The 26,607-nt window shown below is 44.6% G+C and overlaps 1 protein-coding gene across 2 annotated transcripts in view; it reads left to right on the top strand.

The window, feature by feature from the left end:
• PRPH (peripherin) overlaps window positions 1–26,607 on the top strand; it is a 34,907-nt gene that overhangs the window by 7,372 nt on the left and 928 nt on the right. Inside the window, exons 3-8 of one of the 2 annotated variants that reach the window (XM_073670223.1) lie at window positions 7,818–7,913; window positions 15,604–15,768; window positions 16,108–16,233; window positions 16,379–16,599; window positions 19,424–19,473; window positions 25,757–25,836. In XM_073670223.1, coding sequence (XP_073526324.1) covers window positions 7,818–7,913; window positions 15,604–15,768; window positions 16,108–16,233; window positions 16,379–16,599; window positions 19,424–19,473; window positions 25,757–25,836 — 738 coding nt within the window. Of the gene's footprint in view, window positions 1–7,817; window positions 7,914–15,603; window positions 15,769–16,107; window positions 16,234–16,378; window positions 16,600–19,423; window positions 19,474–25,753; window positions 25,837–26,607 lie in introns of both variants that reach the window. The other variant, XM_073670220.1, reaches the window with a different exon arrangement.

Genomic DNA, 26,607 nt, shown 5'->3' with positions numbered 1-26,607 from the left:
CTTGGCCACAGGTAGTCACCAAGTACTACTCCAGGACAGTCTCCGGCACTGCAGCAGCTGACCGGAGAGTCAGGGGCACGAGAACGCGACACAGGAGGGCAAAGACAAAAATGTGGTCAGATGGTCCGAGGTCGGGGCAAGCAGCACAGGTTCAGGATACGTCGCAGAGGTCAGGAGCGGAGAGGTCAGACAGGACGGGTATATGAGCCAGGTCAGTAACGGGAAAAACAAATAGACAACGCACAAACAGGACTCTAACTGAACTAACAGGCTTGAAACCAACGTTCAGGCAAAGAGTGGTGGGTGGAGCTGCCTGATGTAAGTCCTGCTTGCACGGGATAGACCAGGGAACATAATCTCTGCAAAACTCAGATTCTCATGCAGATCAGTATCCTGCCCATAGATCTTAACAGCTAATTTACATATTAAAAAGAATGTGGATTACTCTGAAATAAGACATTAGATCGTAGATATCAATGTATCATTGTCTTCAACTTATTATGACGTATATGCCCATATAGATGGCTTAGGAGGGTTGATCCTACTGACAGATGCATTTTAAAGAGGACCTGTCACTTGCTCAATAAAATTGCATTAAAGGGGTTATTCGGCCTTAGAGTACTAGACTGCAGTAACTCTGTGACTGGAGACTTATGAATTCATATAGCACGTGCACTGTGCGCTGTCAGGATTCTCAGGTACTGGCGCTGGGAGCAGGCAGGCGCGCGACCGTAAGTATATGATTTGCATAGATGCAGTCACGTTCTGATTAGAGGTGTGCGGCCTCCGTCGATACAAGTGAATTGAGTGAGGCCCGATATGTCTAGTCGGAATGTGACCGGGAGTATGCAACTCGCATATCTGTGTTCACATGACCGCCCACTCCCAGCACCGGCGAATTCTTACAGAGCCCAGTTCGCTTGCTGTGAGGATTCACAAGTCTGCGGTCACAAAAAAGTGACCGCAGACATGTACACAAAGGCTTGACAACCCCTTTAAATACCTTGTAAAAATCCCTGAGCTCCCGATTTTGCCTCTTTTTTCTGTTTTGCACTGCGTCACTCCATTACAGAGATATTTACAAGGATCCCATCAGTGAACGGTTGCTTTGTCGTGGCTAGTGGGCACACACGAATTGGCTAGTTTGTGCACGAACTACCTTAATTTCATAAGTATATTTTATATAGCAGTAATGCAGTTCAGATTTCATATATTGAATGTTTGCATACATGCAGAAAATAAGTATTTGATACACTGGCAATTTTGCAAGTTACAAAGAATGGAGAGGTCTGTAATTTTTATTGTAGGTACCCCTCAACTGTGAGAGACAAAACTTAAAAAAATCCAGAAAATCACATTGTATCACTTTTACAAAATTCATTTGCATTTTATTGCATGAAATAAGGTAAGTATTTGATACAATAGAAAAACAGAACTTAATATTTGGGCTGTCGCCTGGCAACATTGAGTTTTGAGCTCCCTCCAAAGATTTTCTATTGAGTTCAGGTCTGGAGAATGGCTTGCCACTCCAGGACATTGAAATGCTTCTTGCAGTGCCTCTGACGCGCCCCCTGGGCCAGTGCTGTTAGGGATACCCGGAGCCGGATCAGATGGGGGTTGTAGTCTCCGAGTGGCTGTGACCCGGTCCGTGCCCAGGGTGTCAAACTCAGTGTGTGGCAGTCCTACAGATGTTATTAGAGTTCTTTGTGTCGACTACGCCACCCGTTGATTTGCGGTCAAAAGGCCGCCGCTGCAGCAGGGTCCGCTGAGGCTGTTGGTATGTGTGCAGCTTTGGTAGTATAACCCCCAACGGGAGGGGTATAGCCTCAGGGGGTCAGCCGTGGAGGATGGTGGTTGTGAAGGTGCAGCAAAGAGACTCAGAGGCATAAAATGCAGTTCCAGGGTTTTACTTACTGGTGTTGCTCGGGTCACTGTGTACAGCAGTGACCACCCAAGCCGTGCTGCGTCCACCAGGTCCTGGACTCGGTCAACTCCCAGGCAACTCCGGAGTGTGGTCCTGAGCTCCTTTCTGACTCTCCCTTCTTCTGGCCGTTCCCACCAGGGATCCACCTAAGTCCGGCTCCCTCGGGCCTCTTGTTGGTAAACCCTTGTCTCTGGGTTCCCTGACCCTATTCTTGGTCTGCCTTCCGGGTGGATTTAGTGGGTGGTCGTGGCAGATCCTGCCCACGACCTCCGGTCTCTGGCTGAGGATTAGTGCTGTGGCCTCCACCAGCTTGGGATCCGGTACCCTGTTGCCGACCCTTCACCCTATTAGCTCTCTTATGGGCTCTTGGGGTCCCCTCTTCCTGCGCCTCTGGGTCCCTCTTCCTTCTCCTCTGCTCTGCTTCTCAGGCTCTCAGACAGACTGTCTGACTGACTGACTGTGGCTGACTGACTGACCCTTATCTAAGATGGTGCCCACCTTATATACTCCCTCTATGTGTGAGCTCAGGTGACCAGCACCCAATGAGCTCCTAGCTTTACCCAGGCTGCTCCCCCTATCTGCCCCTACACTACTGGGATGTTCCACCCCCCTCCCACTCCAGCCAGGAACAGACACTGTCGTACCTGCACATAAACTGGTGGGAGTACTGTCGGTCTGTTCCTCGGAAATGGGATGTGTGTAGTGCATGCAGCTAACTGAGCTCAGTTCCACACTCCATCCTTACCCGGGAGTGGAATACCACACCTCTGGGTTGAGGTGCAATACCCCTGTAGCAGCCGAATCCTCAGGGTGCTACATTCCCCCTTGGTAAATCACAGCACGTCCTCGGGCTGTAAAATAACAAAACATCCAAAAACATACAATTTTTTTTTTTCATAAACATCATAAACATATAAAACAATATATATATATCATAAAACTTTTCATATAAAACTCCTCATTAGAAACATTCTTGTTCCTCCGGCCACGGTGCAACTTGTGACCGGGTAAAGTGCGACAGTCTCTTTTGGAAGAAAACAGTTTCCTATAAAACCGGTAGGGGGCGCCTTAAGAAGCGCAACTATATACAAGGGAAATATGGCCGCTCTCAGTCCTCGGCCAGGTATTAGGGAGGATTGACCGCTCTCAGTCCTCGGTCAGTGGGAATAGGGACACACGGGTTTCAGTTCAATCTGCTGGTCCCAACGGGGACTATATTTTAACTAGAACAGTTCTTATACCCTGACGGGTAACTATGTACAGTCTCTTTACCGTACTTTAACGACGGCGTCCTCCTGCTCCTTCTTTAGATTCTTCAGACCCGTCCGGGTCCTCTTGCTCCTCCTCACACCGCAGCTCCTCCTCCGTCAGGCGATGCACATGGAGGGCGTAGGGTCCTTTGGCACACTTGTGCCGGGTGAAGGTGACCTCGTCCCCTACATACAGGTCACGACCTCTGTGTCCCTCCGGCAGATGGCTTTCTACGTCTCTGCGGGTTACAAAGACGTCGCCGGGGGTCTGATGGTCTCTGATAAAGCCCCATCCGTGCTGCATATTGAATTTTATCACAGTCCCGGTGGCACGGGGACCATGAGCTGCACGGGGTTTCCTCCTGGTCCGGCTCTTCTGCTCCGCGCTCCTTATCTGCATTTGCTGTTCCCGGACCCGCCTCTCTCTCCGCTCCCTCTCGAAGACCTCGAGCTGCTGCCGGCAGCACTCTGCACGCTCCGCTGCGGCCGCCCGAGTCTCCTGAGTGAACCCCATGAGGTCTTCTCCGGTGGGGTCCCACTCAAACTGTGCCTCCTCTAGCGGGGGCTGGGTCCTCCTGACGGGCTTCGGAACCGGAATCAGGGGTTCATCTAGGGGTCTTTCTTTCCGGAGTTCTAGCTGAATATACTCCTGGGGCCATATGAAGGGCTGCCCATCCGGGCACGTATGCTGGGCGAATAGATCTTCACCCAGGTGCGGCACTCTAGATGTTGAGGGCGCATTGATGGTAGCGGCGCCCGGGTTAACCAGGCCTTGCGACCAGGCTTGGGGCACCCTAAAGGCAAAGGGCACCGTAAGAACAGCGGCGCCCGTGGTTACTCGGCCCTGCGACCAGGCTGGTGGCTCCGCGGAGGTAGGGGGCGCTGTTGGAATGGCGGCGCCCGGGGGTACTAGGCCTTGCGACCAGGCCGATGGTATTTCCTGCTTTGCCACGCTCAGGGTCGAGGCGCGTGACGTCACAGGGGTCGCGGCCGCGGTTTCCGGTTGAGGCCTAGTCGGCGGCGGTGACGATGCAGCAACGGGCACGGCAGGGGGAACTTCGGGCTCTGCGACGGGGAGCTGGGGCAGGCACGCGGTTTCCCGGCTCGGGGTAGAGACGTCCCCTTTACCTGCCTCCGTCCGTTCAGCTCCCTTCTCGGCGCCGTCTCCGGCCTTCAGTCCTCCTGCACCATCCTCAGAGGCGGTCTGTCTCCTCGTCTCGGGTGGCGTGCTCCGCTGTCGGGTTTCGGTCTGCTGGGCCATCTCTCGGCTCCACTCCGCCAACGTCTCTCGCTGTACCCGGGCCATCCTCCGTGCGAGGCCCTCCAGCGCGGTCTGTGCACACTCCCGGTCTCGGGGAAGCTGTGCCAGGATCTCCACTAAGCCTAGTGGGGTTGTTGCTTGCAGCAGGCTCCTGACCACTGGGTCGGTGCTGCCTGTCTCTCCCTCCATCTCCGGGTACGCTCTCTCTGGACTCCTCTCCAGACCTCTTGTCTCCGGGTGCGCTCTCTCCAGACTGCTCCAGGCGACACCCATCTTTGCTCTCTTGTTCTGTCTCCGCCCACATCGAGGGTGGTCCCGGGGCAACTTTGTGATTGTCAGTTCCAGGGGCAGTTCTCTCACGCTGATGGACACTTCCAGCATCACAGTCTCTGTTGGTGGGCGCGGTTTCCGCTTTTGACGCCATTCTTCGACCTGGCCCACGATGGGAGGTGGCCTTTTGCCACCCTCTGGCACGCCCATAATGGCGTCCGCTCTTCCAAGGCGGGAAATCTTCGGAAATGGCGGGAATCGTCTCCCAGTGGCGGGAAACTCCATGGATGGCGGGAAAAAGCTGCAAATGGCGGACAACCGGCGGGAAACGACCTGTGATGGGGTCCGTTGGCGGGGACCCTCCGGAACCGGCGGGAGACTTCTTTTTGAGGTAACGGTGAACTTTTCTTCAGGCACGCAGTACCCGGTTGTTGCGGGCACGTTATCCTGCCGACTACGCCAAAGTTGACGCGCCCCCTGGGCCAGTGCTGTTAGGGATACCCAGAGCCGGATCAGATGGGGGTTGTAGTCTCCGAGTGGCTGTGACCCGGTCCGTGCCCAGGGTGTCAAACTCAGTGTGTGGCAGTCCTACAGATGTTATTAGAGTTCTTTGTGTCGACTACGCCACCCGTTGATTTGCGGTCAAAAGGCCGCCGCTGCAGCAGGGTCCGCTGAGGCTGTTGGTATGTGTGCAGCTTTGGTAGTATAACCCCCAACGGGAGGGGTATAGCCTCAGGGGGTCAGCCGTGGAGGATGGTGGTTGTGAAGGTGCAGCAAAGAGACTCAGAGGCATAAAATGCAGTTCCAGGGTTTTACTTACTGGTGTTGCTCGGGTCACTGTGTACAGCAGTGACCACCCAAGCCGTGCTGCGTCCACCAGGTCCTGGACTCGGTCAACTCCCAGGCAACTCCGGAGTGTGGTCCTGAGCTCCTTTCTGACTCTCCCTTCTTCTGGCCGTTCCCACCAGGGATCCACCTAAGTCCGGCTCCCTCGGGCCTCTTGTTGGTAAACCCTTGTCTCTGGGTTCCCTGACCCTATTCTTGGTCTGCCTTCCGGGTGGATTTAGTGGGTGGTCGTGGCAGATCCTGCCCACGACCTCCGGTCTCTGGCTGAGGATTAGTGCTGTGGCCTCCACCAGCTTGGGATCTGGTACCCTGTTGCCGACCCTTCACCCTATTAGCTCTCTTATGGGCTCTTGGGGTCCCCTCTTCCTGCGCCTCTGGGTCCCTCTTCCTTCTCCTCTGCTCTGCTTCTCAGGCTCTCAGACAGACTGTCTGACTGACTGACTGTGGCTGACTGACTGACCCTGATCTAAGATGGTGCCCACCTTATATACTCCCTCTATGTGTGAGCTCAGGTGACCAGCACCCAATGAGCTCCTAGCTTTACCCAGGCTGCTCCCCCTATCTGCCCCTACACTACTGGGATGTTCCACCCCCCTCCCACTCCAGCCAGGAACAGACACTGTCGTACCTGCACATAAACTGGTGGGAGTACCGTCGGTCTGTTCCTCGGAAATGGGATGTGTGTAGTGCATGCAGCTAACTGAGCTCAGTTCCACACTCCATCCTTACCCGGGAGTGGAATACCACACCTCTGGGTTGAGGTGCAATACCCCTGTAGCAGCCGAATCCTCAGGGTGCTACACCTCCCCTTAGTTGCCCTGGCTGTGTATTTCGGATCATTGTCATGCTGAAAGACCCAGCCATGACCCATCTTCAATGCTCTTACTGAAGGAAGAAGGTTTGTGGCCAAAATCCCGCGATACATGACCCCATCGATCCTCCCTTCAATACGGTGCAGTCGTCCTGTCCCCTTTGCAGAAAAGCACCCCCAAAGTATGATTATTCCCTCACCACGCTACATGATTGGAACAGTGTTTTTGGGGTTGTACTCATCCTTCTTCCTCCAAAAACGGCGAGTGGAGTTGATACCAAAAAGTGCTATTTTGGTGTTATCTGACCAGATGACCTTCTCCCATGCCTCTTCTAGATCATCTAAATGGTCATTGGCAAGCTTCAAATGGACCTGGACATGTGCTGGCATGAGCAGGGGGACAACGCGTGCCCTGCAGGATTTTAATTTTAGTATTACTAATGGTAATGTTTGAGACTGTGGTTCCAGCTCTCTTCAGGTCATTGACCAGGTCCTTCAGAGTTGTTCTGGGCAGATATCTGACCTTTCTCAGAATCATCCTTATCCCATGAGGCAAGATCTTGCATGGAGTCTAAGACTGAGGAAGATTGACAGTTATCTTGTGTTTCTTCAATTTTCTAATAATTGCACCAACAGTTGTTGTCTTCTCAACAAGCTGCTTGCCTATTGTCCTGTAGCCCATCCCAGCCTTGTGCAGGTCTACAATTTTGTCCCTGGTGTCCTTAGACAGCTTTTTGGCTTTGGCCATGTTGGAGAGGTTGGAGTGTGATTGATTGAGTGTGTGAACTGTTGTCTTTTACACAGGTAACGAGTTCAAACAGGTGCAATTAATACAGGTAATGAGTGCAGAGTAGAAGGGCTTCTTAAAAAAAAAACTAACAGGTCTGTGAGAGCTAGAATTGTTGCTGGTTGGTAGATGATCAAATATTTATTTCATGCAATAAATTGCAATTTACTTATATAACATCATATAATGTGATTTTATGGTTTATGGTTTTTATTTGTAGATTCTGTCTCTCACAGTTGAAGTGTACCTACAATAAAAATTACAGACCTCTCCATTCTTTGTAGGTGGGAAAACTTTCAAAATCGTCAGTGTATCAAACACTTATTTTCCCCACTGTATGTGTAAAGGACCCTGATACCTTTAGTTTTGTGTCTACTGTATAGTCCTGGACCTGGACCAATGAATCAGTTCTGTACAATATATAATGAAACCTTCTGATTATGGTCACTAATAGTTATTTACAGATCTCCACTTAGCAGGACCAACAATTAATATTAACATCATCGCCAGGTTCTCTGCGGTATGGAGGACCCTTTAAAGTGAAACCTTTTTGCGAAAAAAGTCAACTTATTTTCAAGCTGGTTTAAAGAAAACTATGTCACAAAAGTGTAAGTACATGTTAATATAGTAAGTAATAGTGTATAAGTAATTTCCTTATTATTGGACAGGATGTAGATGACGCCACCCTCTCTCGCTTGGAACTTGAAAGGAAGATTGAATCTCTGATGGATGAAATAGAATTTCTAAGGAAACTTCATGAAGAAGTAAGTCTGTAACACCTATAGCAGAAAATATTATCTTTGCCACAGAATTGTCTCAAAAATACTTTTGTAATATTGTGGTCTTGCATCGTGCGGACTCCTGTTCTGTACTATTTAATTAAAAAAAAAACATTGGCCCAGGTTTATCAAAATGTTTATGCCAAATCATAAAACACTATGAAAAGTCGTACATTTTTTATGTAACTTGAGGTTGTGCAAAAAATTTGTGACTTTACTTTTTCACCCCAGGTTTGGTCAGCTCTTTTAAAATGGGCAGAGCTGGGGTGGCACAAGGTGTGACAACACCTGCTTGTCTAATTCATGACAAGCTGTGGTGTACCTTATGCCACAAATCTTCCTCCAGTCCACGTTCAAGATGTGCCTGATTCATTAAAAGGCGTGCACCTCTTGAATTAGGTGCTTCTGACTCCAACATGCCCCTTCATCAAGAGCTGCGAGAACAAAGCGGGTCTTGATGAATCGTGGCCATAGTCGTTATATAAATGCATGATTAACACTGCTTAACTCAAACTCTTCCTCACTACAGTCAAGTAAGAAAAAATGGATCCTTCGATGGGATTTTTAAACTCAGTAGCAAAAAAACAGACATCTGAGAGTTTGTACACAAGGAGTTTTTCTGCTAAGTTTTTGGAGCAGAAAGTTGAGTGGATATTCAAAATCTTTGAGGAATTTTGAGGAGGATTTGGAGAGTTTCCGCTCAGTTTCTGCTCCAAAAAGTCCTTGAAAAACTCCATCTTCACATACCCTGTGGGTATGTGTGCATGACGGGATTTAGACGTCAGTGCAGCTGCCACGTTTTCCCTGGCAAAGCCACTCCAGGAGAACGCTGGACAGTCATTTTTCTGTGGAGGCTTTGCCGGCAGTCTTGCTCTGGTTCATGCAGTGTCTCCGACGGCAGCAGCTTTCACGCTATACCGCTAAGTATAGAGAAGAGGCGGCCTCCCAGCGGAAGCCGCACAAATAATGAGCATGTACTTGCTTTTAACTGCTTCTGGGTTTATGAACCCTGAAGCGATTATAAGAAGTGACATAATACAGAACATGTGCACAGCAATGTTGTTTTGACATTGCTGTTTAATATGTTCGTTTTATAGTCTCTTTTGCAGCATTTTTTCAGGAAGTCATGTGCACATATCATTTGGCTATATTCATACAGTTTTTTTATGAGTATTTTTGGAGCAGATACTTTCCAAAACCCTCAAAAAGTCTTGGAAAACGTTTCCAATTAATTTCTATTGGAAATCCAATTTGCTAGTTCTTGAGCGCTTTTTCCTGAAGAAATTTGGGAAAACGCCTATTGGGAAAAGAAAGTGCATGTCACTTCTTTGAAGCAGATCCCGAAGGAAACCTCGCCAAACTAGTCACTGTCCAATCATAAGGAAAGATAAACATGGCACTTCTGGAAAAAGGTGGTGCACGAGAAAGGATCCAAATCCGTCAGCTATAGTGTAAAAAAACTTGGCACTCAATTGGTATGATAAACAAGGATGTAATTTTTATTGTAGGATCAGCTGGATGGAGAAGAAACTACACGCTGCAGCGCAGGGTAAGACTATGCGGTATCCAGAGCTATGTTAGGAGGCACCCTGAATTAGCGGTGGATTCCGGATAGCCTTACCCTGCAGTGCAGCGTGCAGTTTCTTCTCCTTCCAGCTGATCCTACAATAAAAATTACATCCTTGTTTATCATACCAATTGAGTGCCTAGTTTTTTTACACTATAACTGTCCAATCAAAAGGCTGCAAAAAAAAAACACTTTAAGAAAAGACTCCTCAAAACCTTTTCAAACTTATTTCAAGAAGTTCTTCAGGAAAAAGAAAAACTCCAAAACCTCCCCAAAACAGGCAAGTTTTCTGAAGCAGTTTCTGCTTGAAAAATTCATTGTTTTTGATGGCTTCAAAAAACTCTTTCTGCACATAGTCTAACTGCTATGAAGATATATTAAGAAATAATCTGCATGTAAGGTTACATCTAAAAATAAGAGCATCGTGTTAAAAGCAGCCATTTACTTTATGGAAGATTGAAAGATAATTCCATGGCTTTGAGCAGTACACAGTAGTGATGCGCGAACGTGGTCGTATAAGTATCTTCGGCGTGCTCGAAAACCATGTTCGAGTCGCCGCGGCTGCATGTCTCGTGGCTATTAGACAGCCGCAACACAGTTTTGGTATTGCCTGTTTGTTGGTCAATCCCTGCATGTGTGGCGGCTGTCTAACAGGCGCGAGACATGCAGCCACGGCGACTCGAACATAGTTTTCGAGCACGCCGAAAATACTCGGTTAGCACCCGAGTGTGCTCGGATAACACCTTATCCGAGCACGTTTGCCCATCACTAGTACACAGATGTTAAACTGTGTAAAGAAAAAAAAAAATAAATAGACCTTTAAATTGGTCAGAAAAGTCTTGTGCTAAATGCTGTTTCTTTCAGATACTGATGAATGTTTATAGAAACATGTAATCCTCATGAGATACAGTGAAAATGATAATTTCTTGGCATTCCCATGTCAGACACTTATCGCAAATCCACAAAATTTCACAAATGTCTGATAGATGATGGTGCCAGAAGTATGGAGACCTGCACCTATTTTGAGACTAGGGTTCCCCTGTCCCGACTCCCGCCTGATAAGGTGATCCCTAGCCACCACATGCAGGCAGAGAATGAATGAAGAGGTGGCCGTACATAGGCATGGCTCACTCCAGATATATCTATGCCTGCTTACTAGATTGTTTCCATAACTCCCATAAATAAAGACTCCTGCTCTAAGTGGCAACCACAATTTTAGACTTGATCTAATTTAATAGAAATAGGCAATCTGCAAATCACTTTAAAAAGTATCTTACCTTGTCTTACCCTTTCAAAATCACTTCAAAGTGCCGGCCAATAGGTGTTTCCTATTAGTCTATTAGTCTAATTTGCTGTCCACTGCCTGTTGCCAAATGTAATTTGTCCCTAGTCAACGGACGTGGGGGTGCAGGTGGGGGCAAGTGGATTTGTCTCTCTGCTTCTGCTCTACTTTCTGTCAAACTGCAAACAGACATAACAGAGAGTTGGGGTTTCAGTTCAATGCCATCAAGTCAATGGACAAAAACATAAACAATGCATGCAGGGAGGTAAGGGGAAAAAGTTCCAACACATATAGTGCTGGAGGAATGCTGAAAAAGAGATACTGCCTACTGAAAAAGATTGAAAAGCAAGATAATGAGCTCAGTCCCTGGACTTTTTAGAGGGCTATTTGCATCAAAAGCAGTTTTAATTTGCTGTGGGGAATAAGGTCAGAAAAACTATCGTATTCTACAGGTTTTCTGTGATTTTTTGGTCCCCTCAGTTTTGGTGATTGTAAAGATACGAATAGTCCTAAAGGTATTGCTGTAGAGAAAAATTAAAAATCCATACAGACATATCTGGAGAGGGGACTTATCACTATCACATTGAACATATAGGATTAACAAAATCAAACCCAAAAACATAATTGCTGGAGGCACGCCGGTGCCCATGGAAATCCATGAGCGCAAACGTGTCAAACCAGCAACATAGCTCCAGAACACATGAACAACAAAAGACAGAAATGGAGCTTAACAGAATACAATTAGAAAAGAAATTTTATTGATATAAATACATTAAGGTACATATAAAATCCATAAGAGGGAATATAATTCCTGATGTGTGCAAAAGAGAGCAGAAAATCCCCCCACAAACAGACCTCAGGTAGGCATCATTAAAGTGCAAAATATGATGTGCAGCAAAGAGTAAACACTATGCATACCCAACCACAGGGGAGCAAAAAATGTTGCTACAATACCCCATAATCTGTACAAAAGCTAAAATCAATATTGAGTAATAGGAAATGCAAGTGGATACACATAGAGCTGAGTGATAAAACATCAAAGAGCTGGTCAAGGCACTAACCCAAGGGCTGAAAACTCCCCAAAAGGGGAAAAGGGGAGTGCAGAAGATACAAAAAACACCTACCCAACGCGCGTTTCGCGTGGACAATGCTTTGCTTTCTCAAGGGATGGTGCAATGCAATAATTAAAGCTGGGGAAGAGAGAAAAACTAATTATAACTTGGGAAGTGAGAGAGCTGACATATCAATCCCCATTGAAGTAGGGACCTCCTGCAGTGACCAGGTAATTACAAAATGAGATTTGCTCTGGGAAAAAGACATAAAGACTGAGATTCGTTTACGTAGAGGCGTGAAAGTACCCTTCCCAGGCATAAGCTTCCTATAATTAAAGCACGGCTTCCAGACCTTTTGGAGTCAATGATCAGTGATGAATATTGGGGTTTCCATCGATCTGATATTTATGGGAGATATATTTTCGGCGTCAAAGAGAAGGGATGAACATATCGCATTCACTCACATCACCGTAAGGCCGGCAGAACCCTTCCAACTTAATATTGATCTGATGGATGATGCTATCCAGGCCATGTCACATCTCTATAGATTTAAAATTCGAACAGAACTAGCACATCCCACAACCAACCCCCACATGAGCTCATCAAGGGGTGGTATTTGGGCGTAACCCTCAACTGATAAAAATGAAAGTTTCGGTTTCTGTCATTGTCAGTCCTGGAAGGTATAGCTTTCTGTGGTTCCCTCCATTTTCTAAGGAGTACTTTCCTCTGCTAAGTTCTGAGCCATTTCCATGACACCGGTTTAATAATTTTCTTTTGTTATCCATTTTATGTTATGTAATTGTATATACTGTATTATTTGTTCCCAAATAATGCGGTATATATCTTTGTATATATATATATGTTTTATAAATACTGCCTACCCTTTCGGATTAAATACATAAAATGTAATAGCTCCGTTCCTCTTGCTCTGTAAACCGCACCCCTGAAGCCATACGCTACCTGTAATGGGTGTCAAATCGGCCTGTATAAATGATTGGTGGTGGCAGCTAGTAGTTCTTTTGTTATTGTTAAGTTGGCAGTGACCGTACCGGGGTATATATATATGTATTCCATGCATTGAAATCCAAGATGTATGTACCATACACGCACTGTGAGTTGCCCAATAGCTGGCCTAGTAGTGGAAGCAGCCGCAGCCATCACGATTGGAGGCAGTGGAGTTGCGTCCCCTGACAAACTGGTGACAGTGGTGGGATCTGAGTGACCCTCCCTGACTGTTATCGATGACAAACTGGTGCTAGTGGTGGTGCTAAAGAAGCTGGCTGTTCACAGAGTGCTGTATCCAAGCATATTAATGTAAAGTTGAGTAGAAGGAAAAAGTGTGGTAGAAAAAGGTGCAAAAAAAAAACGGGATAACCGAGCCTTGAAAGCATTGTTTAGAAAAGGCCATTCAAAAATTTGGGGGAGATTCACAAGAAGTGGACTGCTGCTGGAGCCATTGCTTCAAGAGCCACCACACAGACGTATCCAGGACAAAATCTGTATTCAGTGAAGACACTTTCCTATTACTGAGATAAGAGATGGCAGCTACTGATAAGATTCTATATAGATGAGATGGATGAGGAGCCCTGCCTCTAAAGGCCCCGTCACACATAACGAGATCGCTAGCGAGATCGTTAGTGCGTCACGGTTTTGGGATCGCTGGAGAGTCGTTTCGTGATCGCTGGGGAGCTGTCAAACATGCAGAACTTCCCAACGATTTCAGCCGCCCCAGCGATCTAACTAACGATCTCGGCGGTCGTTGGGACGCTTTCACACAGCAGCTATTTCAACGATCCACACCTTGATAGGGACTGTACTGTGTCACAAAGGCGTGCATAAAATCACTTTTCCGCGCCCCCTCATCTCCGATTGGTGGACGCTACTGCATTCTGATTGGGCGGCCTTGGTTTAACATCGCTACTGCGTCTCCGGTCAGATGGGATCGCTACTGCGTCTCCGGTCAGACGGGAACACTGGTGTGTGCATTGTTCCTGTACAGATGTATGGATGTCCATATATTTATATGAATATATATAGAGATGTAAATGGCCATTTATGTGTATGCATATTTGTATGTTTGAGAGTATGTATGTGTATATATAGTTATCCGTATATGTATGTGTATATGAGTGTGTGTGTATATATTTATGTACTTAAAAATATGTATGAGTACATGGATGAATCTGTTTACATACGAGTACACGAATGTATATGCGTGTGTGTATGTGTGTATGTATGTATGTATGCATCTGTATACGCATGTGTATACATATGTATATATATATATGGACTGCTTACTGCGGTGACTACTGCTATTACTGAAAGAATGAGAAACAAAGCTTTTGCATAGTAGAACACACAGTTTATTAGACACAACAGTACAGAAATGTCAGTAGTGTAGAAGCATGAGTAGTTGCCCACTATAGGTTCTGATGCTGCCAAGTAATAGCACCAGGACCGTTAAAATACTGGCAGTAGTTGCCGCGGCAGGTCTTCGCATCATGGGTGTTTCTGCCATGTCCCACTGGTTGAAGGCCTGCAATTGCAGGATCGTTTGCACGCCATTCACGGAGCTCCACTTCCCCGTTGGCTAGGTCCACAGAGTCCACGAAGCCAGGCGGACAGTACGTAATTGCATCACGTCGACGAAGAAAGTTGTGAAGCGTGCAACAGGCCAAAACAACAGAGTCTATTGATTTAAGCTTCATGTTAATTGGCGTGTGAAAAACTCTGAAGCGGTTGGCCAGGACAGCGTGTCAGAAAACGTGCTGTGTGGGTGTGTGTGCACGAGACCCCTAAAATATCTGCCCATGCAAAAGCATATATATACAGATAGAAGCCAATCTCTCCCTCCCTGAAGAGCAATGATAGCAGATAATTGATAGATGTCCTATAAATGAATTAAAAATGGAAACTCAATTGAGACCCCAAACAATACCTACCTTGCTAAATATATCTGATTTCTTCAAAGTGGAGTCAAAGCCGGAGAACGCTGGTGGGATCTGAAAAACAAGGACGCAGTAGCGACCACTAATCGGGGACGAGGGGCGCGGAAAAGTCCAATTTATGCACGCCTACGTGTCTCAGTTCTGAATCGCTAACGAGGTCGTTGATAAGGTGTCAAATACAGCGATGCACACTGCCCAGCGGGAGCGCAACAACCCAGGAATGGTCCAGGAAGCTTTGTAACGATCAGCGATCTCACAGCAGGGGCCTGATCGTTGCTACCTGTCAGATATAACGAGATCGCTAGCGAGATCGCTGTTGCGTCACGAAAACCGTGCCGTATGAACGATCTCGCTAGCGATCTCGTTATGTGTGACGGGGCCTTAACTCATCCCCTCTATATAGAATCTTATTAGTGAGTAGTAGCCATCTCCTGTCTCAGTAATGTAACAATCAGTCCTCACTCAATACGGATTTCACCCAAGAATTGAGAATTCTGACGAAGAAAGAAGCTATTTTTTTTTATAAGATATATTAGAAAGTTGCTTATTTTCATGTGTACTATTGATTTATGAAATAAAAGTTTAAACGACGGTTACGCTTTACGCTATTTGTATGAACTCTGCACCCCTTCAAATTTTACTTTAGGGAGTATTGTGCAAATAACATTCTGATTTTTAACAGGTTTTTACTTAGGAACAAAAATATTTATGAATTTATTACAAAATGTTACAGTCTGCTGATGCAAAATCATGAGTGTGCTGTGTGGCATATATATATATATATATATATATATATATTAAAGTTTGTAATTTCACCCCAACACAGGAACTCCGAGATGTGCAAGTCTCTGTACAAGTACAACCAATTCATATGGAAATCGAGGCAACCAAGCAGCCTGACTTGACTTCTGCACTTCGCGATATTCGCAGCCAGTATGAGACCATTGCTGCCAAGAATCTGCAAGAGTCTGAAGAGTGGTATAAATCCAAGGTAAATGGAAAATGTGGATAATAACTTTAGACCATTATTAAACCAAATACCTGTCTTTATATAGAAGGCGTAAATAGTTTTTAGGTCAAAAGTAAAACAGTGAATGAAAAACTAATAAAGAATAAAACAGTTAATTCAACAGCTCTATATACTGTATGTATTTGGGCATATAACTGATGTGATTTCATTAGTCATTGACAATATTTTGGTTTAATTCTAAATGATCTCATTTAGTATAATTATCTCATATCATTATGCTTTAATATATATAGTAGATAATCACGTTATCAATAGGCATTACCTAAACAAAGATAATTTGTTCTGTTACTTCCCATATAGTTTGCTGACCTTTCTGATGCTGCAAACCGCAATAATGAGGCATTGCGTCAAGCCAAGCAGGATATGAACGAATCGCGGCGACAGATCCACAGCTTAACTTGTGAGATTGATGGCCTTAAAGGGATTGTGAGTAATTTATTTTTATTAACCCTGTATATAAATATACATACACACACCTGTAGCATTCCTTTATAACTGACTCCTCAGTGACTACATCTAGTCATAGTAGTGATGTTAATATGAATGCATGATGTTTTATTCTCCTGTATAGAATGAAGCTCTGCTCCGTCAGATGAAGGATATGGAAGAACAATTTGGGTTAGAAGCAGGAAATTACCAGGATTCAATTGCTCGTCTGGAGCAAGAAGTGCAACATATGAAAGAGGAGATGGCACGTCATTTGAGAGAATACCAAGATCTCCTCAATGTCAAGATGGCATTAGATATTGAGATTGCAACTTACAGAAAACTCCTAGAAGGAGAGGAAAGCAGGTGACAAATGATACATTGGTGCATGATAGTCAATGTTATGGGAGGATTAAAGGGAATCTGTTATTAGGATCATCCATCCTAAGCCGTCTATATGGGCACGTAGGCCATAGGAAGCTGAATAAATAGATACCTTGATATCTGTGATCCGATATTTTATTCCTGAGAAATCCGCATTTTTCCTAATATGTAAATGAGCTGTTAAGATCTATGAACCGGACACTGATCTCCCTGAGAATCTGCATTCAAAGGTTGATCTAAATGAAAGTGGGCGTTACCAGTGTGAGGCATGTAATGACTGACAGTCTGCTCTCCTGATCTACATGTCTCACACTGGTAATGCCACCATTCATTTAAATGAACCCTTAAATGCAGATTCTCAGGGAGATCAGTGTCTGATTCATAGATCTTAACAGCTCATTTACATAATAGAGACAATATACACATAGAAATATACTATATGTACAATATGTATGCGAACGGTTATGTCTTTTTTTTGGAATACAATAAACAGAGCTGTACTTTCTTACTTGGGGTATTTTTAAGCATATTATTTAAAATATAGTAAAATAGTGCTAAAATTAAAGGGACTTTCTGGGCTGGGACAAAAAGTCTGCATTCATTCTGTGTGCCTACAGACTGTGGAATAGTGAGTGTTCAATGAGAACACTGTAACGATCCCTCTGCATTCTCCATGCAAGTGGGCAGTCACGTGACCATATGTATGCTATTTGCATTATTTTGGTCACGTGCCGACTACACTGTCCTCCGCTTCTCTCAATGTTCTATTGAGGGAGGTGTATGAGAATCTAGTCATCGCGTGAGAATACAGGGAAATCGCGACAGTGTGCGCACCGCGCAATGTCATGATTCGTCAGTCTGCAGTCACATAGATCAGGGTTCCTCAAATCCAGTCCTCAATCCCCACCAACAGGTCATGTTCTCAGAGTTTCCTTACTATTGCATAGATGATGGAATTATCACTTGTACATTATTATGGAAATCCTGAGAACATGACCTGTTGGTGGGGATTGAGGACTGGATTTCAAGAACACAGAGTGATTGCAGACTTTTCTTCTCCAAAGAGATTGGCCACCTTTGAGGACACTTTTTTTTACTTAAATATATGAATTTGGGGATAAAAATCATTTTTGCAATTTGGTTTTACAAATTTTGCACCGTTTTGCTTTTACAAGCTCTTTATTTCACTGCACATTCAACTTTCACGTAGTCTGCAGTCATAAATCAGCTCAGAGAAAGACAGGTAAAAAATGATTTACAGTCATTCCTGTGTGACTGTCAGAATGAGCTCACTGAGGGATTCTCAATTAACCCTTTCACAACCTTGGGTTTTGTCGTTTTTGCATTTTCGTTTTTTGCTCCCCTTGTTCCCAGAGCCATAGCGTTTTTATTTTTTGGTCAATATGGCCATGTGAGGGCTTATTTTTTGCGGGACGAGTTGTACTTTTCAACGCCATTACTAGTTTTACCATACCATGTACGGGAAAAAAACTCCAAGTGCGGTGAAATTGCAAAAAAAGTGCAATACCACAGTTGTTTTTTATTTTTATTTTTTACCACGTTCACTGAATGCTAAAACTGACCTGCCATTCTTATTCCCAGGTCATTACGAGTTCGTAGACACCAAACATGTATAGGTTCTTTTTTATTTAAGTGGTGAAAAAAAATTCCAAAATTTGGTAAAAAAAAAAAAAAAATAGCGCCATTTTCTAAGACCTGTAGCGTCTCCATTTTTTGGGATCTGGGGCTGGGTGAGGGCTTATTTTTTGCGCACCGGGCTTACGTTTTTATTGATAACATTTTGGGGTAGATCCGATGTTTTGATCCAAACACTCTTACTTTGGGGTTTTTGCTTTTTTTCAGGCGGATTCCACCTGGTGTAAAAGTGCCCTATAAATAATGCACAGCAATGTCAAAACGATTCTGCTGTGCACATGTTCTGTCAAATGTCATGCTTTTTTAACAGCTTCAGGGTTTCAGAAAACCTGAAGTGGTTAAAAGAAGTGACATGGTCATTCTTCAGGGGGCCTCCTAGTGAAAGTTGTCCGCTATCTATACTTGACAGTACAGAGCAAAATATGCAGACGGTGCAAAAATGACAACAAAGCCGCCGACGAGGTGGTTCAGGAAAACAACCATCGGCAATTTCCTGAAGCAGCTTTGCCTGGGAGACTTGGTGCCTGTGCCAGCATCTAGAAGGCGCCGTGTGCACATAGCCATGGAGAGTTTTTGGAGGAGGTTTCCTTTCCCTTGTAATACTTTTGAAGACTTGTTGAAGTGTTATTGAAGTTTTTCTTCCGAAGTGTTTTTTGCAGCCTTTTGAGTGGACATTTGTTTAGTTTGGCTACTGATAAAATCGGCCCCACTTTCCCACCAGGTATTTTTCAAAATATGCAGCAGAAAAAAATGCTCTAAGGACTGAAACTATGAAAAAAAAATTCCCAATAGAAATGAATATGAATAATCTTTCAAGTTTTTTTTTTAAGCAATTTTTCAACATTTTTTTGGAGCTCAAAAAAACTTTGTGTGCACATACCCTAAGGTCATATTCCAAACGGATTAAACAGGCAACTAACAAAGTCTCCTAGTAAGCTGAAATAAATGGCTGCACATGAAAGCTGGCATGTAGACAAGTGGACAAATGCATCTGCAGCCAGATGGGGATATATTATTGTTATTCTAAGATGATCCGTGTCACATTTCTCCTGAAAAAGTGGCAGCAGTGTAAGCATCCTACAAAAGATTTGTACATTATATGAATGTTTTTAGTAAATGTTATTTTTCACTCAACCTTTGTCTTCTTTAGGATTGTTGTACCGATTCATTCCATGACGTCTCTCAGTATTAAAAGCCCAGGTAGGTGATTCTCCTTCATAGTCCATTAATGCGGGGTTTATTTATGTCAACCGTGGCTGCTAAACAATTGCCGATCGACTTAGATGCAAGCTAACAAAGCGTTAGACTGGTCGATCGCAGTTCCATCGGTAATACCATCGTTCTGTGTGCATAGAATATTATGTCCTATTTACACAGGATGATGCACAGCCGATAACTATGATTTTTAAGCCGGTGAAAAAAATCATCATTCACGACGAACGCGTGTTTTGCTCGTTCCCTGGGTGATTGCCAGCCTGATCAACAGCCTGATAGATGGGAACAAGTGTTTCTAGGAACGCTCATTCCCCAGTTATTGACTGCAACATAAGCAACATAAGTGTTTCCATAATTGCACTTTAAACCTTATTGTAAAAGGTAAAACCTTCAAAGACAGAGGTCACTCCAATATATTTAACAAAGTTAAACAGAATTCTTTATTTGGTCAAAATATTCAGATTCTTTGAAGTTTACTCATTTTGAACATGAAATCCCAATGACTCCCAATGAGCGCCATTTGACTTTGGGAGCACAAAATTGGCTGGAATCGAGAGCAGACGCTATGTTGTGTTTGCAGAGCCCCTGATGTGCCTAAACAGTGGAAACCCCCCACAAGTGACCACATTTTGGAAACTGCACCCCTCAAGGAATTTATCTAGAGTTGTGGTGAGCACCTTGAACCCACTGGTGCTTCACAAAATTGTATAATGCTGAGCCGTGAAAATAAAAAAATACATTTTTCCCACAAAAATGTTGCTTGAGCCCCAAATATTTCATTTTCACAAGGGTAATAGGAAAAAATGGACCGACCAGGCCATGTCATTAATAGTAGACACAGCCGCACAGTGCACTGTACGCACCCATGTGTGTTTAAGTGTCTACAATCAAACAGCACACCCTGCACAGCCGCATGCCAGAGGAGCTGGACGGGGGACAAGCCGGGAGGGTGGGGGGTGAGCGAGGCTTGCTGACGGCTTCCCCATATTAAAAAAATTTCAAATGTGTGTGTGCATGCATGATGTGTATATCTGTGTAGGTCAGTGTGTATGACTGTGTATATATTTATGTCTGTTTATATGTGTTTTTGTGAATTTGTCTTCAAATATGTATATGTACTTATCTGTGTATATGTTTGTGTATGTGCCTGTCAGCGTATTGTATACGTACATATCTGCATACCGTGTGTATGTGTGCATATCTGCGTGTGTGTGCATGTCTGCATAACGTGTATACATGTCTGCGTACTGTATGTGTGTGCATAACAATGAGGGGGCCCGCTGGGCCTAGTGTTGTATACCTATATTTCTCCACCATAAGGGCCGGCTCCAGGTTTTTGTGGGCCCTGGGTGAAAGAGTCTCAGTGGGCCGCTTTAACACATACCACGATTCATGATGCATAGATACCGCAGAGAAATATATATATAGTACAGTGCCAAAAATTTCACTTCTTACATTACATGAGCGATATCTATAGTAAATTCTGCAATAGCTCAGAAACCGGCGAATCCTTGCAGCACACAGTGCAGACCGGACAGTATAGTCCTCCATACAGTATAATGGGCCCCATATAATGCTCCATACAGAATAATGGGCACCACATAGTCCTCCATACAGTATTATGGGCCCCATATACTGCTCCATACAGAATAATGACGTCACAGAGTCCTCCGTACAGTATTATGGGCACCACATAGTCCTCCATACAATATTATGGGCCCCATACAACGCTCCATACAGAATAATGGACCCCATATAACACTCCATGCAGAATACTGGTCCCCATATAACGCTCCATACAGGATACTGGCCCCCATATAACGCTCCATACACGATACTGGCCCCCATATAACGCTCCATACAGGATACTGGCCCCCATATAACGCTCCATACAGGATACTGGTCCCCATATAACGCTCCATGCAGGATACTGGCCCCCATATAACGCTCTATAGAGGATACTGGCCCCCTTATAACGCTCCATACAGAATACTGACCCCCTTATAACGCTCCATACAGAATACTGGCCCCCACATAATGCCCCATGCAGGATGTCACTTCCCCCCCGTATAATACCCCATGCAGGATGTCACTTCCCCCCCCCATATAATGACCCATGCAGGATGTCACCTCCCCCCCTATATAATGCCCCATGCAGGATGTCACTTTCCCCCCCATATAATGACCCATGCAGGCTGTGCTCCCACATAATGCCCCATGCAGGATGTCACTTCCCCCCATATAATGCCCCATGCAGGATGTCACTTCCCCCCCATATAATGCCCCATGCAGGATGTCACTTCCCCCCCATATAATGCCCCATGCAGGATGCCACTCCCCCCCATATAATGCCCCATGTAGGATGTCACTTGTCCCCCCCCATATAATGCCCCATGCAGGATGTCACTTGTCCCCCCCTATTATAATGCCCCATGCAGTATGTCACCCCCCATATAATGCCCCATGCAGTATGTCACTCCCCCATATAATGCCCTATGCAGTATCTCACCCCCCATATAATGCCCTATGCAGGATGTCACTTGTCACCCCCCTATTATGATGCCCCATGCAGTATGTCACCCCCCCAATATAATGCCCCATGCAGTATGTCACTCCCCCATATAATGCCCCATGCAGTATGTCACCCCCCCATATAATGCCCCATGCAGGATGTCACTTGTTCCCCCCCCATATAATGCCCCATGCAGGATATCACTTGTCCCCCCATATAATGCCCCATGCAGGATGTCACTTCTCACCCCCCATATAATGCCCCATGCAGGATGTCACTTGTCCCCCTCCTCCATATAATGCCCCATGCCTCCATACATATATATATATATATATATATATATATATATAAAAATCAAATACTCACCTCACTTCTTCTCACCTGCTGCCGCTGCTCCGGACTCCTCACCCGCGCTGGCGTCTTCCCGCTCTGCGCTGTGACGGCTCAGGAGAGAGGGCAGTGTAAAGACGTCACTGCGCCCTCTGACCTGAGACGTCACAGTGCAGCAGCCGTGGAAGACATCGGACCTGCTGCGGAGGCACGAGGAGAGGTATTTATTGTGCCGCCGGCTGCCGGGGCCCTGAGCAAGCGGGGGGGGGGCGCTAGCACCGCACCGCTCACGGGTCCCATAGCACATCGGGGTGCCTGATGGTGAATGGGCCCCCCTGCCTGCTCAGGGCCCCGGCACTTACTTGCCCGGGTGCTGACGCTTGGCCTGTCCACCGTATCTGTGCATTAAGGCATCATGGTTTGTGTTAACGGTTGCCACTGAGACTCTTTCGCCCGGAGCCCACGAAAACCTGTAGCCAGCCCTGCCTTGAGGTGCCAGAAAAACAGAACCTCACCCCATAAGTGACCTTATTTTACATACTACATCTCTCAATGAATAAATCTAGGGGTGTAGTTCTCATTTGGACACCACGGGTGTGTCACAGAAGTTTATACCATTGGGTATTGAAGAAAAATTACATTTTTACCACAAAAATATTTGTTTTAGCCCCTGAGTTTACATTGTCACATGGGGAAATGGGTAAAAATGGCACAAAAATTTGGCACATAATTTCTGCTGAACGTGGCAATAACCCATATGTGGCTGTACAGTACTGCTTAGCCACATGGCGAGACTCGAGAGGTACGGAGCGCTATTTCACTCTTGGAGAGCAAATTATCGTAGAATAGTTTGCGGACTCCATATAGATAGTCTCTAAGTGCCAGAAGAGCAGAATCCCCCCTCAAGTGACACCCCTCTGGGAATTTATCTACAGAAGTAACGATTTTGTCTTCATGGGTGTTTGCCAGAAACAAGCAGCAGTGAATGTACCTGAGTGAAAATTGCAAATCTTCCATTGTAGTAACCGTACATTGTAGTGCCCACTACATTGTACCCAACTCATGCTTCTGGAGACAAGAACCCCGTAAATGAAATGGGCTCTCATCGCTACAGAAATGAGAAACGTGGATGCTAACTGTAGGTTTAGGCTCACTGTGGGACTCAGAAGGGATAGGGCATTTGGATTTAGGAGCAAAGAATTCACTGGATTTCTGTTGGGGGGCAAGGAGCCACAGCGCTTTTCCAGAGTCTTTGTGCTACCAGAAAAGTGGAAGCCCCCTATATTTCCATTGACGGATGATGGACCTAAGTGGGGACTTACTTTCTTTGTGGATTGAGTGTAAGCTTTTATTGGGAACATTTTACATAACATTTTGGTTCACATATATCCTGTGCTCTACACATAGCACTAACATTGGGGTTTCCATCTAAATCTCTGAATAATTTGATCCAGATGAAACTCCCGAGGATCCATCTACTATTATGACGCAGCAGAGTTACTCTGGACTCAGTCTGGCCTCTTTTCAGCAGTGTCCTTTTCAAAGGTGCACAAAACTGTGGCGGTCTGCACTTTTATGCACGCTTAAAAAGACGGACACAGCATGATTACAGGTCAGCCAGCGTCCACAGTGTCACCATCTACCTCATTATAGGGAATCTTCCATTGGGGGTTCAGTCTGAATCACGTATTTCAGATATTTGCGCAGAACCCGGTATAAGCGCTCAGCATAGAGCACGGGATAGATGTGAGCCGAGCCTTACTGCGATCTTTGTGAGGCAGAATGAACAAATCAACAGCTGGTGAAGAATTGGTTCTACTTATTTTTGTGCAGTTTCTTGTGCAGTGTATGTGATTAGATGACTTTATCCTTTGAGTCGGTGCGATTACAGAGATACCAGATTTATATTGGGTTTTTATGTTTGGCAGATGTCACACATTTAAAGAAGCTTTTTTTTTGCAAAACAACGTTTTTGCATCACCATATTTTGAGAGCTATAATTTTTCCATATTTCTGCCACCAGAGTCATGTGAGGGCGTTTTTTTTTTTCAGGACGAGTGACGTTTTTATTGGTACCATTTTTGGTCACATAATGTTTTTTGATTGCTTTCTGTTCCGATTTTTGGGAGGCATAATGAACAAAAACCAGCAATTCAGGAATTGATTTTTTTCATGCTGCTGTGCGTGTGGTAAGAGTGATAAGAAAAGCTAATTCTTCGGGTCAGTATGATTACAGAGATACCACATTTATGTAATAAAAAATATTTTATAGAAAAAATAATTGTTTTTATATCGCTCTATTCTGAGAGCCATAGCTTTTTACTTTTCCGATGATGGAGCTGTATGGCGGCTTTTTTTTTGCAGGACAAGATAACGTTTTCAGAGACACAATTTTTATTTAAATTTGACTTTTTGATTGCATTTTATTCCACTTTTTGTCCAGGGGTATGATGAAAAAGAATTATTTTTTTGGCCCTTTTTTTTTTTTAGTGTTCACTGAAGGGGTTAACTAGTAGGATAGTTTTATAGGTCAGGTCGTTCCGGACGTGGCGATACCAAGTATGTGTTCTTTATTTGTACATTTATGTAAAAACAAAACTAAATGTATTTATTGGATTCATATTTTTTCTTTCTTTTCCTTTATTTTGTGATTTTTTAAAAAAAAATATTTTTAAAGTTTTTAAAAACTTGATTCTTACTTTTTTACTTTGTCCCACGATGGGACATCAACTTTCCCTGTCCTGATTACTGATCTAATATTGCAGGGCATTAGATATGTGCATCTCAGACAGGCCTGGGGGAACCATGGAGACCATTGACACAACACAATTGCAATCGCGTTGTGCCGATCGGAGCAAAGAGGGAGTTTCCTCCCTCTGCTATGCCGATCGATGTCGCTGTCACTATTGTCAGAGGCATCAGAGGTGTTAACTCCCGCGATCAGCGCTAGCACTGATCATGGGTGTTGCTGCAGGTTGACAGCTCTTGTACAGCGCTGACACCCGCTTTTGATCGTGCCGGCACTCGGAGTGAGCCTGCATGATCCTCACGCCATATACACGTGCGGCAGTTTGTGGGAACACACCTCCTGAAGGGGCGTACATGTACGGTGGATGTCGTGAAGGGGTTAAAAAGTAACCATCGTTTTCATTTTTATTTAATAAAAATGGGAAAGGTCTGTCTTCACTGAATACAGATTTTACCCCAGAATTGAGAATTTTGATAATGACTGATCAATTTTGGCAGAGAAAGAAGCAGATCTCTCTTGATAAGATATCTTACAACAGTTGCTTATTTTCATTTGTACTATTGATTTATGAAATAAAAATTAAACCAACGGTTACACTTTAAGTGTGATCACCTTTTGTTGCTTCTCACCATATTAGTACTGAAATGCAGCATGCTTTTTTTCTAATCTCTCAGCAGCTCCTGAATTAGATCACAGCTCTGAAGTTCACACCAGGAAAACCGTTGTGATTAAAACTATTGAGACTCGAGATGGAGAGGTAAGCTCTAATGACTATATGTTGATGCCAATATAATGCATTTATCAGGATTATCATTTCAGAATGTCACCTAATTTTTATGAGAAAAAGCAGTAATGTTTTTCTTGCCTATTGATAGAAGTAGTTGCTTTCTATCAAAAATATTTGAATACAGGAAATCCATTGTATCCATTATAAGTTATTGGTAGTGACCAATTTATAGATACTCCTTGCAGTGGTTTATCTTCCTTTGGCCGAATTCGTATTTCTATGAAACACGGACTATGCTTGGATTGCAATATGCGGCCCAACTACTGGCTCTCCTGACCTGAGCTAACTGTATCATACAGTACATGCCTATGATGCATTTAGCTCCGGTCAAGAAAGCCAGCAGTCAGGTTGGGTATTGCGATCTGAGAGCGGACGTGTGAAACCAGCTTTAAAAACAAAAGAATTGGGATGATTGAAATCCGACAAATTTGAGGCTTCTTTCACTTGATGTTCAATGTCACTGGAAAGACGGGATATCGTAATATACATTAGATGTTCGAGAATCCCACCAAAATCAGTGAGTCCGGTCAACATTGATCTAATGTATATGACCTCCTTTAGGATGGAGAAGTTTAGTAATCAACTGATCACCGCGATTCTGGTTTCTCTGATCCCCCAGGAGTCTACTTTTCTCTTCAGAGAAACTGGTGACCACTGGGAGAAAAATACAGTATTACATGTCACACATTCAAATGAATGGATGACCACATACATAATAAATAGTTCCATCAAGTTTACAAG

The sequence above is a fragment of the Phyllobates terribilis genome, unplaced genomic scaffold (assembly GCF_046119375.1).
Source record: "Phyllobates terribilis strain yellow unplaced genomic scaffold, ASM4611937v1 Scaffold_2__4_contigs__length_985480577, whole genome shotgun sequence".
Lineage (NCBI taxonomy): Eukaryota > Metazoa > Chordata > Amphibia > Anura > Dendrobatidae > Phyllobates > Phyllobates terribilis.
The sequence above is the reverse complement of the archived record's forward strand: the minus strand, read 5'-3'. Positions and strand labels throughout refer to the sequence as shown.